An 18514-nucleotide genomic window follows, 5' to 3' on the forward strand; every position below is an offset into this window, starting at 1 on the left:
ACACCTTCCATTAAGACCGTCAGACACTGTGTTCAAAGCGTACACTGGACACAAAGTGCACATGAAAGGAATGACTGACATTACTGTGCAATGCAAGGATCAAACTGCTAAACTTCCAGTGTATGTCACAAAAGGGAATTTTGCTTCCATCATGGGACGACTGTGGATTAATGCACTTCGTGTAAATTGGCTAGAAGTTCGGCAGCTGTCAGACGGTCCTTCACAACTACAAGTCATACTGGACAAGAATGAAGAGGTTTTCCGTGAGGATTTGGGCAGCATGAAGGACATTACAGTGAAATTGCACATTAAACCAGGAAGCAAACCTGTGTTTATGAAGGCTAGGACAGTGCCGTATGCTATTCGTGACAAAGTCGAGGCTGACCTGGATGCATTGGTCAAAAGTGGGGTTTTGGAACCAGTCACCACCAGCGAATGGGCGACACCAATTGTGCCGGTTCTGAAAAAGAATAGCGGAATTCGCACATGTGGCGATTTTAAAGTGACTTTGAATCCGATGCTTTGTGTGGAGCAGTACCCACTTCCATTGATCGATGATTTGTTTGCAGGTCTGAGCGGTGGTCAAAAATTGACCTCAACCAAGCTTATCTGCAGATGCATGTGGATGAAGAATCACGGGAGTGGCTGACAATTAACACGCACAAGGGACTTTTCAGATATTGCAGATTACCTTTTGGCATCACATCTGCTCCTGCTCTGTTTCAACGGGCATCAAGTATCGTAAATCTGATTTGCATTGCAATGCTGATGGACTTTCGAGGTTGCCGCTTCCTGTCACAAAACATGAACCTACCTCCGAAATGTTGAACATCCACCAATTTCAGCGTTGCAAGTAAAACGTGCAACTCGGAACGACCCCGACCTGTCAGTCGTCATGGACATGGCAATTAAAGAACAAACCAAGTGTGAGAACACCGCTCTCAAACCTTTTTTGGATAGGAGGTGGGAACTTTCTGTTCAATCGGGTTGTTTGCTGTGGGGGAGGAGAGTGATTGTGCCACAGTCATTGCGTGCTAAAATGCTTGCGCAACTGCATGCAGGTCACAGTGGTATTGTTAAAATGAAAGAAATGGCGAGAAGTTATTTTTGGTGGCCAGGATTAGATAAACAGATCGAAGAGACGGTAAAAAGTTGTTCATCTTGCCATAAGAGTCGCAACAATCCACCTGCAGCCCCACTTCATCCTTGGGATTTTCCTCAGGACCCTTGGCACCGCATTCATATTGACTTTGCGGGGCCTTTTGAAAATCCAGTGTTTCTGGTTGCTATCGATGCCCATAGTAAGTGGCCAGAGGTAGCTATCATGAAATCAACCACATCGGAAAAGGCAATTGAGAAGTTAGGGGAGATGTTTAGTCGTTTTGGAGCCCCTGCACAACTCGTCTCAGACAATGGGCCCCAATTTGTGTCAAAAGAAATGGTTGAATTCCTGCAAGCCAATGGGGTTCAACACATGAAGTCGGCTCCCCATCACCCGGCAACCAACGGCTTGGCAGAGAGGTTTGTGCAGACCCACAAACATGCTCTCAAAGCATCACAAGGGCAAAGTACACTCCATCAGAGACTACACGAATTTCTCCTCAAATAGCGAACATCTGCGCATGCAGCTACCAAAATATCGCCAGCGAGCCTCATGTTTTCTCGAGAGATACGAACTGGCATGGATCTCCTGAAACCACCAACCCTGAGTGTGATTGTTCAAATGGATCAACGGAAGCAAGTCAAGTACAGAGATCTGCATTCCAAGAACTGAGTTTTTGCACCTCATGACTCTGTTATGGCCCGGAGTTACCAGAGTAAAGAAAAGTGGGCCTCTGCCACCATCATTGCTCAAACTGGGCCTGTTTCCTACACCGTTCAGACAGCTGATGGTGTTTGGCGTCGCCATGTGGATCAATTGTTGGGAACACCAGACACTACTCCAGAACTGTCTATTGATTGTGATGATGCTAGCAGTGTAATTATACCAGAAATGTCTAGCTTACCGGATGTGCCAAAAATACCAGAAATGTCTAGCTTACCGGATGTGTCAAACCCAAACAATCCTGCGGTAATTGTGTCTAATTCAACCAATGCACAAACGGAACCTGAAACGGTATCGGAACCTGTTTCCACAAGTGGGAAATCGGAAGTGACTGTTGAACGTCGTTATCCTGCACGCAACAGGCGACCTCCTGATTGATTGGATTTATATAGTAATAAGTAATGAGGAGAAAACAGGAGGTAGTTTTGTGTTTATTTCTGGGACATGTTATGTAAGGGGGGAGGAGATGTGACATATTTGTGTCACACTGCTGTTGCCATAGTGTGCACTTCCTGTGGGTGTGGTATTACAGTATAAAAAGGAATCTCTGTTATGTCTCTGTGACATATATTCTGAGAAGCACACTGAATAAAGAAGTGTTGTTCCATGCAAGTCTCGGCCTTACATGTACTTAGATCAAGGAAGTACATAACAGTCCAAATATAAAGAAAACATTTTTTTTTGTCTTTGATTCGCACATTTTACACATTGGATGTGAAATTTTGCCAGAATTGAAATTAGATTTATAACATATCTTTTATTTATTTCTAGTTTGTCAATGATAGATAGGCCAAACAAAATATGTCTAAAAACTAATTTCATTGACGGCTCGACTTTGGAGTTGATAAAATTATTCAAATCAACCCAACATATGTGAGAGGATGTATATTGCCAAAACAAATGGGAGACAGTTTCCTCTGCATTTCCACAAAAAGAACATAACGTATCAATGTTAATTTTAAATGTAACCATTGTTTTTGCAGGATAACACCTGTGAAGTATTTTTACTGTGATTTCTTTAACTTTATTTCTCAATAGATATTTTCTAGGCAAAAGCCAAGTCTGTTTCCTTTCAATATTTTCGTATAAATTATTACAATAAAAAATTGCAGCAGGTTTGGAAACTTATCTCCCTTTGAAGAAGTGCCTCCTCCCGGTGGTATGGGTGACGTTTTATTAATGACGTCATTTGATTTAAAATTTTCCACAACCAGCTCAGCATTTGGAATTGTAACACAAAATGAAACAAAAAATAAAATAAAATAAAAATAAATAAATAAATAAATAAAACACAGACATGTGACATTTTTCCGCAATGCTCCACCAATGAGAGAAGCAGGAAGACAGACGCAAGACAACCAGGAAGCGTTCTGTCAGTGCAGAGGTTGTTCCGAGTGATGTCTGTTATCAAACTGCTGTGCGCCACATTAGGGAAAGCTACAGCCTTTTTAGCAGTTTTGGTCGTCGCAGTCGCAGTTGTTCTCAAGGGTTTAGACGACCCAGAGCCAGTTCACATCGCCAGGTAAAGATCCGTTTGACATTTGACAGTGCCACACAGCTGATCTACTAGTGCTAACTGCTTAGGGTGTGAAAGTTGTGGGTAAATTACTAGTAACTTTACATAAAAGAAAACGATCCACGTTCGTACAAACTGTCATTTCAAGCTCCTTTTGTGTGACTAGGAGAAATAGTACCGAATGCTGTTTTGACATAGTGTTAATTGCACAATATCAAATGTACTTACAGATTCTGTCACTCCTATTGAAAATCAGTTATTAAAAAGGGATTAAAAATACTGTCATTCATAATATAAATTTAAATAAATCGGATAGTTTAATAGTGTTAATGAAAAACTTTCGTTCATCGCAAACAGCTGTAGCAACAGTGTTTATTATGCAGATAGATCAATGTGCCATTATCATTATAAAACATAATGAACCTGGTTGATATACATGATTCTACTAGTACGAATATACTGTACTGGTCTCTACAATGTTATATAGATGCGACAGTGCAGTCTTTATTTATTTATTTATTTTTTTCATTTTTCCACCCAGAATGGCTTCAGATGTGAAAAGGCTGGAGGAAAATTTCAGACAACAGAACAAGAGCTGTTTCATCCTCGGAGCATCTGGGGAAACTGGCAAGATGCTGCTTCAAGAGTTACTGATGCGCAACATCTTCTCCAAGATCACACTCATTGGGAGAAGGCAGCTTAACTTTGAGGGCAAAGAATTTGAAAACCTGGTCAGTGAGGTGAATATGAGGCCATGCGACAGATTTTCTGATGAAACTTTCAAATTTTTTCTTGCGTCGCGTCTTCTCTCCTTCAGGTTCAACAGGTGGTGGACTTTGAAAAACTTGATGATTATGCTGCTGCCTTCCAGGGACATGATGTTGGCTACTGCTGCCTTGGAACAACTAGGGCAAAAGCAGGGGCTGTGAGTTAAATATATAGATTCAGTTTTCCCCACAATGGGGGAATTGCTGTTTACAGCTAAGTGGACGATTTTATGGCCACAGAATATTCACAAAATACGTTTTGTATAAAATTTAATGTATGTCCATCCAGGTATATTACCATTCAAAGGTTTGGGGTCACCTAGATAATTTTGACAAGTTTTTCAATGAAAAGTCACACTTGCATTTATCAAATGAATCGCAAAATAAATAGAAAACATTTTACAAGTAGTGCAGACATAGATAATGTTAGAATTAGGGCTGTCAAACGATTAAATTTTTTAATCGAGTTAATTACAGCTTAAAAATTAATTAATCGTAATTAATCGCAATTAATCGCAATTCAAACCATCTATAAAATATGCCATATTTTTCTGTAAATTATTGTTGGAATGGAAAGATAAGACAAGATGGATATATACATTCAACATACGGTACATATGGACTGTATTTGATTATTATAACAATAAATCAACAAGATGGCATTAACATTATTAACATTCTGTTAAAGTGATCCATGGATAGAAAGACTTGTAGTTCTTAAAAGATGAATATTAGTACAAGTTATAGAAATGTTATATTAAAACGCCTCTTAATGTTTTCGTTTTAATAAAATTTGTAAAATTTTCAATCAAAAAAATAAACTAGTAGCCCTATTCTGTCCTCAATGTGTGTGAGTACACAAATTGACAGATAGCGAACATAAGTTCCAAAAAGAAATCAGACGGTGTGGCAAAGTTGCATGGGCTTTACTGAAGTCATCTGTTTTTGACAGGAGCACGTTTCTTGTATTTTTGTAAAACTGAAAATAACAAGGCAATGTGTCAATAACTTGCATAAATCACAAAATAACATAAAATGTACACACACGTGTCCATTTGAGCAGTAGCACTAGCCAATTAGCTCACAAGCATCTAACAATGTAACTGCATTTCACCATATATGTGAAAAATTCAAATATACATCATCAATAACTATCTAATGCTCATGAATATAAACAAAGGAGGAATATAACTCACAAGCGATGCATGTATTAGGGCTGGGCGATATAGCCTTAAACATGTATCACGATAAATTGAGCAGATTTATCTCGATAACGATAAATGACGATAAATTCGCCCAAGCGTACTGTTATATAATTTGAAAATCTGAATCAATGCATGAAATACAGATTAACTGTTTCTTGTTGATTTATTTACCAGCATTCAATTTCATATACTGTATTTAACAATTGTACATGCAGTCTAAACATTAAGTTTATAAAAATGTATTGTAAGCAATAAGAATTCAAGTATGTACACTATCAAAATCAATATGCCTGTGCAAACATGTCATTGTAACACAAATGACTTGCAGCTTGAACTGTACACTTCAAAAAGACAACTTATTGTTAATGGCTGCTGTGACATAATTATTAAATACAAGTGTTTACATTATGGTTTCAGGGTCCCCCCCAGTGCATTTTTTAATAAATGCACGCACAAATGAATCCCCAAACAAAGAGAGAGACACACACATTAAAGCTATATTGATCTTCTTCAAATGAAACGCTTAAGATTTTATGATAGCAATAATGACACAGAAATAAGCACATACAGAAAAATAGCTGGGGCCATTTCTCGGTCATTATAAGTTTCGCCGTTGGATTGTACTTTATGCTGAATGATTTACCATCACAAAAGCTATCAGAGGAATCACACACAGACAGATACAAAATAACGCCACATAGTAATTGCTAGATGCAGTCCGTGCCCAATCCACTCATTAAGTTCAGCCGTTTCGACAAAGTTAGAGCTGCTATCCGACTCCATCACGTTCATTTGTAGCGTTAGCCGCTAGCTAGCGTTAGCCTGGCTACCAGGAGAAAGCACTGAAAGCACCATCTCCGGAAATCGTGAGAACAAGGGAGGACAGCGGGTGAAAGCCCGTCTGGATGCCACCAAGAGTCTACTAAATGTCGGTTGAAAATTTGGTGAACCTCCCTTAAGCCACACTCCATCACGTTTTGCTTGTAGCGTTAGCTGCTAGCGTTAGCTTACCGGGCTTTTGTTTGATTGGCTTCTTGATGATCACGTGACTCTCTACGTGAGCCCATTGACTGCTTTCTTAAAGGGGAATGAACATAGACGAACAACACAGAATCAAAGCGGGATGAAAAGACTATATTTTCTTGTTTTATTGATTTACCGAATTTACCGACATGGTCAAAATTAAGTCGGTCATCGTTAAGAATTTCGGTCACGGTAAATTTTCGGTTTACCGCCCTGCCCTAGCATGTATTAGACACAAACAGTGTGATGGGGCTATGAGAACTGCCACTGAATACTGGATGCGGACGTTAGCTGGTCTGAATAGCACTGTCTATTAGTGTGAGTTTGCGTCGACATATAATCACGTCAGAAAAGCGCGCCGAAACCCAAATAATCAGCTGCACTGAATCGCCAGCAGAGGGCGACATTACGCCAGATAACATATGCAAGTCACACCCAAGCGCCAGCAGAGGGCGGAAAAACTCCATAAAACACAATTAACAAGTTGGCCTTTCACTGTACTGACATTTAAATCTGTCTGAGCGGGCCTAGTGCGTTATTTGCGTCAAATATTTTAACGTGATTAATTAGAAAAATTAATTAACGCGCGTTAACGCGATAATTTTGACAGCCCTAGTTAGAATTAAAAAAAAAATTTTTTTTAAGATAATTTCCTCCTTCCAACTTTGCTTTCGGCAAAGGATGCTCCGTTTGCAGCAATTACAGTAATACAGACCATTGATATTATAGCTGTTAATTTGTTAAGCTAATCTCGAGAAATGTCACTATAATTCCATAAGCCCCTCCTATAAATTGGATAGGCTTTATGGGCACTTTTATCATACCATACGGTCAAGCTTCTTCCACAACAGTTTAATATATGTGAGATCTGGTGACTGTGCTGGTCACCCATACTAGCTGGCGGTTAATTAAAAAGTTCTTGAATAATTATTGGTGTGCCTTGCGCCATTGTCCTGCTGTAGGATGAAATTAGCTCCAATCAAGGACTGTCCACATCGTATGGCATGGCGTTGCAAAATAGTGACAGCCATCCTTATTCAAAAACCCTTCGCCCTTTAAGAGCACCTTTTCTCCAGATTACCTCAACAAATTAACTGAATGCCAAAGATTTGCAATGCTGTAATTATTGCAAAAGGAGCATTCTTTGATGGAAGCAGAGTCTCATGGAAAAAAGAAATATTCTAACCTTGTCTATGTCTTAACTACAGTATATTTTCTATTCATGTTGTAAGTCATTTGATAGCTTTTGCACACTCGTATATTCATATCACGAAGAGCGATCAGGAGCAGTGTGGCAACTTCATCGGCTACGTGCAGGGGTAAAAGTGGCTAGAATTTCCTGTAAAAACTCCCTACATAAAGGTTGACACGGACCTAGACCCAGAATTTTATATGTGTGTAATATATATATATATATATATATATTTATATATATATATTAGAGGTGTGCATCGACACCGCCCTCACGATTCGATTCGATTACGATTCGGAAGGCCACGATTCGATTCGATTTGATTCGATTCGATTCAGAGGGTCACGATTCGATTCGATTTGATTCGATTCGATTCAGAGGGTCACGATTCGATTCGGTTCGATTCGGCAATGCATTGCGATGCATTAAAGCCTGGGATGCATTAAAATTCTAAAGCAAAGCATATTTTTTGTGAATCATGAGCCAACACAAGCGGACAGACATTAAACAACTTTTTATTGGCTCTTGTGTCACTCCTGGTCGAAGTCAAATGAAAATAGTATACTTTCATATATATCTTAAAAAAAAAAAAAATCAGATCAAAGCATTTAATTAGTGCTTATAATGAGACCAGGGCTTTCTCTTTTTTTTTTTTACACACAGTAGCAGCCTTTCACACAGTGCAACATCTGAACTCCTGTGCAAAATCAGTAATAACAGTCACTGTATTTTAGTCACAACGACCCATCAATAAAAATATTCAAGTAAATATTAAAGAAAACGACAAAGAAAATATTGTAGTGCAGCAGCATCTTTATCGCAATATCAATCCAGGGATCAGTTCAGTTGCAAACAAAACATCAACTAAATTGCAATGTAGAACAAAAGTAAAATGTAGGCCTAGCCAATCTTATATCTATAATATTTCTCGCTCCCTCTTTCTCCGTTTCAGCCATTGTTATGTTATGTCCTATCTCTCTGCTCTCTCGATTACAACTGCGCTTGTCTGTGACGTTACTCCGGTAAGGAAGCGGATTTGGGTTCCTCGTCCCACCTGCATAGAGGTTAGATCTTGTGCCCGAAGCCGACCCGACCCGAAATGTGAAGCATTCACGTTTCGGTGGGTCGGGTCGGGCCGCCGCGCCGGACTAATAAAGTATTCAAAAAAAAAAAAAAAAAAAATGCGCAGAAGGCTGTGGCGCAGCCCTCTGTTTCTTCTTCTCCTCCCGTTATTTCGTTGTGTGAATGCTTTTATAATTCTCATAAATATATGTAGACTATTTAAATATTGAGTAAACTTGCGTTTTTTTCCTGCCAACTGAGAATTCGTTACGAAAGACACTTTTATTTACGCACACAAAGGCAAATGTGATCCTTTTGAATCTTCTCCTCTGTGTGTCTGTAAAAGTTTTTTTTTTTAATCAAACTTTCCCAGCGTTATTTCGTTGTGTAAATGCTTCTATAAATTTCATAAAAATATGTAGACTATTTAAATATTGAGTAAACTTGCGTTTTTTGTCTGCCAACTGAGAATTTGTTAGGAAAGACACTTTTATTTATGCACACAAAGGCAAATGTGATCCTTTCGAATCTTCTCCTCTGTGTGTCTGCAAAACCGTGTTTTTTTTTTTATATTAAACTTTCCCAGCGTTATTTCGTTGTGTAAAGGCTTTTATAACTCTTACAAAAATATGTAGACTATTTAAACAGTAAGAAAACTTGAAGAAATGAAAATAAATTGCTGCTGCTGCTGCGTTTTTTTTCCCGCATCACTCGGCTCGGGCATGCAAATCTATAGTTAATTGATCTGGCCGGTCAGGCTTCAATACCAACGGGTCGTGTCGGGTTGGGCTGGAATTTTTTAGGCCCGATCTTACCTCTACGGGCTTGCTTTGAATGTAAAGTAGCTTTCTCTACAGGTAAACATGAGAATAACAATACAAATGGGGAAACCAAATCCATTGCATCACCGGAATTGCGCAGGGAAGATTTTTGAACGTACTTGTATATTTTTAAATGCGCTGAATCGATTCAGCGTGTTGCCCGCATCGAATCGAATCGTCCCTGCCCCGCATCGGGATGCATCGCCGCATCGATTATTGTTGACACCCTTAATATACATATATATACAGTGTATGTACAGTGGGGAGAATAAGTATTTGATACACTGCCAAGGGAAAAACCTATTGGCAGTGTATCAAATACTTTTTCTCCCCACTGTGTGTATATATATATATATATATATTTATTTATTTAAACACAGTGGGGCAAATAAGTATTTAGTCAACCACTAAATGTGCAAGTTCTCCCACTTGAAAATAATAGAGGCCTGTAATTGTCAACATGGGTAAACCTCAACCATGAGAGACAGAATATGGGGGGAAAAAAAAAAAAAAAAAACAGAAAATCACATTGTTTGATTTTTAAGGAATTTATTTGCAAATCATGGTGGAAAATAAGTATCTGGTCAATACCAAAAGTTCGTCTCAATACTTTGTTATGTATCCTTTGTTGGCAATAACGGAGGCCAAACGTTTTCTGTAACTCTTCACAAGCTTTTCACACACTGTTGCTGGTATTTTGGCCCATTCTTCCATGCAGATCTCCTCTAGAGCAATGATGTTTTGGGGCTGTCGTTGGGCAACACGGACTTTCAACTCCCTCTACAGATTTTCTATGGGGTTGAGATCTGGAGACTGGCTAGGCCACTCCAGGAACTTGAAATGCTTCTCACAAAGCCACTCCTTTGTTGCCCTGGCTGTGTGTTTGGGAGCATTGTCATGCTGAAAGACCCAGCCACGTCTCAACTTCAATGCCTTTGCTGATGGAAGGAGATTTTCACTCAAAATCTCTCGATAAATGGCCCCATTCATTCTTTCCTTTACACAGATCAGTCGTCCTTGTCCTTTTGCTGAAAAACAGCCTCAAAGCATGATGTTTCCACCCCCATTCTTCACAGAGGGTATGGTGTTCTTCAGATGCAATTCAGTATTCTTTTTCCTCCAGACATGAGAACCTGTGTTTCTACCAAAAAGTTGTATTTTGGTTTCATCTGACCATAACACATTCTCCCAGTCCTCTTCTGGATCAAACAAATTGATTTTCTGTTTTTTTCCCCACATTCTTTCTCTCATGGTTGAGGTTTACCCATGTTGACAATTACAGCCCTCTGTAATCTTTTCAAGTAGGAGAACTTGCACAATTGGTGGTTGACTAAATACTTATTTGCCCCACTGTATTTTGGTGGTGTGTGTGTGTGTGTGTGTGGGGGGGGGGGGGGGTCAAACCTCCTAAAACCACTGAAGTGCAAAGAACACGGCATTTCAGCCCACTTTCACACCTGCGTACATGTAGGTTCAATCCAAACAGTATAAGCAATCATCTCTGGAATTACAAATGTACGAATGAGTACAATGTTACATTGATAGCTGTATACATGCTTATGTACTGCAAAGCTGGTTATAAAATTGTACTACAGCATGAAGGAAGGTCCTTTGCTCCATCTGAAGAAATTGGAGATGAATGAGTATGTTGCTTCAGGAGCTGCCGAGTGGTTTGATATCTTGTATTTTATGGGCGCCACTGTCTATCAGAGAGCCTTGCTACAATTCACCTCTTCCCCACACCTGCATTGAGTCTAAGGGATGGCAGAGTTGACATTTCCACTTAGTCTGCCAAGTTTGCTTCCCCATCAGACCACCCCTGAAAGGCTCCTGCGCCTGCAGAAATTGATCACCAGCTCCTTAAACTGTGTTCACCCAGGCCTGCTCTTGTGTCTTTAGTCAACGCAGAGTTTGACCGAGTCGGGAACTCCAGTATGGTGATAATCTCCAAAAAGGAATTCACGTGGACCTTTGCTTGGTTACTTGCAACACTGTTGTCAGACGTAAACAGAGGAGTAGGGATTGGGTGGTTCTATAACATTTCTCCCAAACCATCTGCCAGTATAAAACGACAGAGAGAAGATTTTTCCATTGACTCTGACAATGATCACAAACCAACTAAGCACATTTATGAAGATTACTCTGACATCTCAGACACATTTGCAATTTTTGCTAATTATATTCTTATGATTTCAGCAAGGATTCATCAGAGTTGATCATGACTATGTGTTGAAATCTGCCGAGCTCGCCAAAGCTGGAGGCTGCACACAATTCCATCTTGAGTCGTCAAGAGGAGCTGATAAAAGCAGCAATTTCCTTTACCTCAAAGTGAAGGTGCTTCTCTGATGTGTATAGTTTGTTCTTGCCCGCAATATGATTGCTCTAGAATTTTGTCTTATAAAATCATGAAGTGAAAGCTTCACTGAATGTAATGACTTTTTCTTCCAGGGTCAAGTGGAAGCAGATATTAAGGCGTTGGATTTTGACAGATATGCCATTTACAGACCTGGGTAAGTTATCTAGGAATTTCAAATGTTATAAATTGGACATAAACCTTGCAACAAAAAAGTTTAATGTGTGTTTGGCAGCATTCTGTCATGTTTTACTCTATGTAAGGATTTAACCGGACTGACAAATCAATTAAATCACATTGGTGTTTAACCGCTAAAACACTTTCTACTAACTTTGGACCAGGGATCTCATTCCCAAACATTTCTTGCTCAAGAACCAAATTACTAAATTATCCCAACTTTAGTGGGATTAATCGGTTTTGAGAATGGATGGGTCATTTTGTATTCAGTACTTTGACATTAAAATATTCTTAAATATAGACAAAATACTGATTATTGTACTGTTTACCGTATTTTATTATTTATTAATTTTTTTTTTTTTTTAGCAAAACTGTACATCAAGAGTGGTGAGAATGGTAGAATGCACGGAACCAAATAACAGTTCAGTGCACTCTGCTTAGGGAAACACGTTTATGAACTGCAGTTTTACAATTCACTTTGGTGATGTGTAGGTCAGTAGGTGTGTGTGTTTTCATGTAGTCATACCTGTTGCGCATTCACTTACTGTTGTATCTGTATTTGGCTTCAATATCACAGCACACAAACAGGGTAACATATTGTGCATTCACAACTGACTGCAGTTGCAAGCTTCTCTTGTCCTTGTTGAACAAACGACAAGCGAGCGAATAATGAACTTAGCAGCAAAACAAAAACCATCTATTTAGAATGCTTTTGAACACACCTTCAGTCACTTAAGATTAACGTATAAGGTCTGCTGTTGGAACAATTATTGTTATGATTTGTACCCTTTTTCACAAGTAAAAGATGTGTGGTTTGGTTTGCTGCAATTGCTGTCTAGTGCTGTTACTTTCAATGAAACTGGTGAAACTGATATTCATTCAGTACACGATCAGTTGACAATCAGGCTTTTAATGTATTTTTCTTTTTCAGAGGTCAGAAACTAATCAATGCCAATGTTCTAAAATGCTGGACACAGAGTCACAGTTACAGAGAACATTGTCAGCCATCCTTATTGGCTAATCTTTTGTCCCTAGACTCCGTACATTTGGCTTTTTTATATTTGTCTTTCTCTCCAACAGGGTTTTGCTGGTTGACAGACAAGAGAGTCGTCCTGGCGAGTGGCTAGCAAGACAGTTCTTTAGCGCAGTCTCTGCTGTTTGCTCCACATCCATGTCCATCCCCATCCAAACAGTGGCAAAGGCTATGGTATCAAATACTGTGCTCCAGCCTGAGCACAAGTTTGAAATCTTGGAGAACAAAGCCATTGCAACACTGGGAAAGAGTGACTAAGGTACCTATCCAAATGCATTTTGTGATATCAAAACGGTGTCACTTTTAAAATGTAATAGCGTACCGCATGAATGCTATTTTTAGACCGCAAGGCTGCGCAACGTCACCATCGTAAACCGGAAGGGGGGTTAAAAGACGCGCACTCGCATACAACCCATGCTAGTTCTGCTTGTTTTCTGCCGGTAATCTTTCAAAAAAGAACATAGCGATTAAACACTGCTGCTTTGAAACTTGTAGAAACAACTATAGACATTACGACCGTCCACATATGAAGGATGTTTTCTTCATACATCTCCCAAAGGCAAAAACTCAGAAGGAAAAAATGTGAACAATTGATCAACTTGTGCGGACGTCCAAAAGACCAGTGTAACGCCAGCAAGGTGAAGCCATTCACCTTCATATGCAGTAAACATTTTGTTGGGGGCCATGGTCCTACACATGACAATTCGGATCCATTGCCTACCACAGCCTGCCCCAAAGAAGTAAGCCATTTTTATATTTTTACTTATTTTTTAGCGTGGCGTTTTGCTGTGCTACTTCTGTCTGACAGTGAATGACCTGAAAAAAAATACAATTTTATTTATATATCACAACAGTCATCTAGGCCTATTTTTCGAAAATACGGATGTTTGGCCTTGGTCTTTTTGTAGTCTATTCATGCCTACAGGTAGGCTCTTGATTTAACAGCTTTACCTTTTCTGTTGTAAAGAAACAACCTTAGTACGGGGGAAATAAATTATTAGAATAAGACTTGTTATTGATGAAAAAATTAGAAGTGTTCGTTGGCTGTTACTGAGTAGCATTTGCGATCGCTACACAAAAATAGCAATATAAATTACACCCAAGAACGGTCAGAGACGTAAGACAACCATGCAGAGGATATAATATATAAGAAAGACAGCGCATATGGTGGTAAAGTATAGCTTGTTGAAACAGGAGAATGTCAGTGGGGTAAGGCAATGCACGCAAGAAAAAGGTGTGGATAAAAAAGCTTCCCCTGGATCAGATCGGCTCTTTTTCCCGTCTTTTTCAGCCCTCGACACTCAAGCCATCTCTTTAACTGAACGTTTGTATGTTCTTCCACATCTTTACCTGTGAATTTGGCACCAGGGACATTTTTTTCAGACACAATTAGTAGGTTTAGCTCAGTAAACATCTCGGTCGTACAGTATTTACATACACTGCATGAGGGACAAACGCGAGTTTGACCCCCATAGCAACAGTTGCTAACATCATGAATATGAATGAGCAAATGTGATGTGTTACGTGCGGTATGCTATAGATAACATGTTGTTGACTTCAGTCCTGAGGTATTTATATGATATATACAGTATATGATATATATAAATATATATATATTAGGGCTGTCAAAATTATCGCGTTAACGCGCGGTAATTAATTTTTTAAATTAATCACGTTAAAATATTTAACGCAATTAACGCACATGTCCCGCTCAGACAGTATTCTGCCTTTTGGTAAGTTTTACAGCAGGCTTTTTGTGCTGTCTAACAGCGAACTTTTGTGGTCGCTTTACGACATGGTTTATTTTTTTTCTTGCCAGTTCAATATGGCTCCACGACGTCTCGGGCTGACGCCTACGTTGTAATGTTGTGCTTATATGATCCTTGGACAAGATTTGTCCGTAAGTATGGTTGTTGTAAAGAATGTACATATTATGTTAGTAAGCGAAATGTTCTATTTTTTGTATGAGACGCTTTTTGTTTATGTTTAGTGAACCTGTATAGCGTGCTAAGCTAATGTTGTTGCTAATGCAATGCTTGTGTACTTTTTTTCGTTGTAGTTTTAGGACGGTCTAAAGAGGACAATGGTTTGAGGCTATTTTATTAATAAATCAGATGAAAAAGGGAGAAGTCTGATTATTAAGGCGTCGTCCACTAGCTGTGGAAAAAGTAGACGCTTCGGAGTGAGGACAGCATAGACAGATTTAAATGACAGTAGAGTGAAATGCCCACTACAGTCCTTATGTACCGTATGTTGAATGTACAGTGGGGAGAACAAGTATTTGATACACTGCCAATGGGTTTTCCCATTGGCAGTGTATCAAATACTTGTTCTCCCCACTGTATATATCCATCTTGTGTCTTATCTTTCCATTCCAACAATTTATTTTACAGAATATATATATATATAATTTACAGAAAAATATGGCATATTTTATAGATGGTTTGAATTGCGATTAATTGCGATTAATTACGATTAATTAATTTTTAAGCTGTAATTAATTCGATTAAAAATTTTAATCGTTTGACAGCCCTGATATATATATATATATGTATACTAGTATATTCAAGTATACCGTATTGGCCCGAATATAAGACGGTTTTTTTGCATTCAAATAAGATTGAAAAAGAGGGTGTCGTCTTTATTTTCACGGTCTAGACATTATTCAAGACGCTAAATGACGCCAGATATCATTGAAGCGATAATCTGTCATGACAGATCTCAGCTACTAGTTTAACCAGTTTGCATTATTTTATTGCAATGTTTTTCCTTATTCAGATTTGTTTCAAGACTACAGTTACAGTTAGACTTCACTTTAATGGTTAAGGCAGTTATTGCAATTTTGTTGTTTTGTCACAATAGATTGGTTTATTTACATTTCAAAAACCAGAAGCCATTCATTTACGAATGTGATTGCACTTTAGTTTACATATGTAAATGTTCAGATATTAAGATTTGAATGAGGCAAAATAACATGCTTTTTCTCTCAAATATATTGTTATAATCATTTGTTTCAGATGTACTGTAATATTTTCTGTATAAAAATTAATTTCAAATATATTGTTATAATCATTTGTTTCAGATGTACTCTAATTATTTTCTGTATGAAAATTAATTTGGTGTTCAAAAAGTCTTTTCAAACTTGAGTCTTGAAAAAGAGGGGGTCGTTTTATAATCAGGGCCGTCTCATATTCGGGCCAATACAGTACTATCACAAAGTTGTTGTTTTTTTAAGTTGTATTCTCACGACACAAAACACAGCTGTAAATTTTATGAGAACCACCAGTGCTTTTTTTTTTTTGTCTTTTCATTTAATCTTTACTGTTGCGACGTAAATTGAATTAAATCCCAAACTTTTAATTTCCATTTGTAGGTCATTGCAGTTGGTAAGCAGGCAACTTGACAGCTCAGGATCACCGCATCATGTCAAAGGAAGGTGCTTATTATTTTTATTAAATTCTTATTTCTGTAACTGAAAATATATTTATCTCCTCCTGTAAAATATTACCTGCTGGGATTTGGGACACATCATATTTTGTAAGGACCACACTGCCTTAAACATTTCTTGCTTGCTTGCATGTTTTGAATGTTTTGGGGTGCTGGCTTTTATGAACTGTAGATAGGCTTAAGTGAATGATTTTTGTTGTTGTTCTAGTAAAAATATCAGAGATACCAGAACACAACATTTGAAATGAGTTTAATTTTATTGTATTTAATTGAACATTGCTTTGGTTTGTGAATAAATGCATATCGCTTGGATGGGAATAATCTGTGTCGCTCGTCTGTTATGTTGTAGCGCCCTCTTGTGACCTAATGGTTACCTATTTTCAGTAGTTTTTTTTTTTTTTTTCTTTTAAAAACGAGACGTTATTAAGAGACAAAAGCAACATTTCTTTTCCATTCAGATAGAGTAAGTTTCATTTAATTTGTCAATACAATACGACACATTTGCCTCTACAATAATGAAACATAATTGAATCCAACAGAACAGCTGGCAAAACTGCATAAACATAATTTGCGTGCTTGTTTTGTACCTGAAAAGATTTCACAGTAGGAGGTTATGATAAAGGGCGGCAATCAATCCAAATGTAGAACAGCTGAGTTACCCCAAGGGAGTTTATGAAGTAGCAGGGCTGCTTCTTGCCATTCACACACAGCTGCTCTTCACTGCTGAACTCAACAATGAGTCTCGTACATTTTATGAGGTAAAAGTTTCCGGCGTTTGTAACTTTATTATTTTGGGGCAAATTATCTAACAATGCTTTTATTTGCAGGCTCTCTGTGTTTTGTTTTTTGCTCCTGGGTGGTCATGTAAAGTGTAGGAGGGAACAAAGAGGTAACAAAGAACTGCATCTGAGTCAAACCTGATGAGTTGAGTGGAGAAATACTTTGTAGAGTTTCTGCCATTGTTGTGTGTTTGTGTAGGTGACAACAACACAGGATTGACTCACTTGGGCCTGCATTATGACCATGAAGATTGGGTTCAACCTTCTGGTTTTAATAGCACAGCAGCTGGTGATGTGATTCCAACTTTGGGGATCCCTCAAAATGGCACCACTGATTCTGGATCAACGACTAATAATAATCTTTACCTTTTCAGTCCTGTGCCACAATCCACAAATGTTCAAGTCAAATACTATCCATCTGGCTTCCATAGTGTCTCAGCAGTGACTGTGCAGAAACATCAAGAACACAAACAAGTTACTTTTCCCAATGAAAATTTCACTGAAACATCTGATTCAGGAATGTCCTCAGCTCATTTGGCGGTCAGTGTTAAAGATCGACACTTATTACAAAAAGAGGATGCTTATTCAGTTTTGTACTCTCAAAACAAATCTCATCCAAGAATTGTGTCTAATCAACTTTTAATCGAACCAAATACGTCCACTCCAAATGTCAGCAAGTCTGTAATTAAGACACATTCGCCAAGTAGAGAATCTGCTCGGTGGCATTCTAGCGATTGGAAAGGGAAAAAAGGATATGCCCAAGTCCGCCACATCAGAGTACGACAAAAAGCTGGCAAAGAAGGCAATCCCCTGTATAAAAAGCAGAATTTAGGATCACGCAAAATAAAGCCACAAGTTAACTATTTCTTCAAAGGAAACCAAGCCCACTTTCAAAAGCAAGCTACAGTCCAAGGCAGGTTCAAACCTTTCCAAAGACTTTTGCTTCCAGTTATCCATCCATCAGAGAGTCCACGGGCCCTTGATGTAACGTGGACAGAAAAGCCCCCTGTGAATTCTACTACTGAAGGAACTAGGAAGTGGTCATTTTTTCAGTGGTTACATAATTTCATTCCTTACAACAGCAGAAATGCAACCTCATTGAAGCTTAAACCATAAATATAATGGTGTTCTTGATCAGATGATGAAAATGATGTGTATATCCTAATAATGTAAATGTAAGTTGTTTGCAATTCTCTGGGACAATATTGGTGTATACCTATATGGTTATTGGCACGAATGTATTTAGTAATAAACAGAAGTAAATGAACATCACTTCAGCCCAAGGGCTCTTGGGTTTTCTGTTCCGAATAAAAA

At 38.5% G+C, this 18514-nt stretch overlaps 1 protein-coding gene across 1 annotated transcript; it reads left to right on the forward strand.

The window, feature by feature from the left end:
• Positions 1-3161: 3161 nt before the first annotated feature.
• htatip2 (HIV-1 Tat interactive protein 2) lies at positions 3162-18472 on the forward strand. Its single transcript, XM_057835705.1, has 10 exons — positions 3162-3347; positions 3883-4072; positions 4159-4266; positions 11608-11745; positions 11860-11921; positions 13022-13233; positions 16348-16884; positions 17017-17179; positions 17249-17310; positions 17400-18472. Exons 1-6 carry the CDS (start codon positions 3223-3225, stop codon positions 13230-13232), a joined length of 834 nt encoding a protein of 277 aa, XP_057691688.1. The 5' UTR covers positions 3162-3222; the 3' UTR covers position 13233; positions 16348-16884; positions 17017-17179; positions 17249-17310; positions 17400-18472.
• The last annotated feature ends 42 nt before the right edge of the window (positions 18473-18514 follow it).

This window comes from Corythoichthys intestinalis, chromosome 1 (genome assembly GCF_030265065.1).
Source record: "Corythoichthys intestinalis isolate RoL2023-P3 chromosome 1, ASM3026506v1, whole genome shotgun sequence".
In the NCBI taxonomy this organism is placed as follows: Eukaryota; Metazoa; Chordata; class Actinopteri; order Syngnathiformes; family Syngnathidae; genus Corythoichthys; species Corythoichthys intestinalis.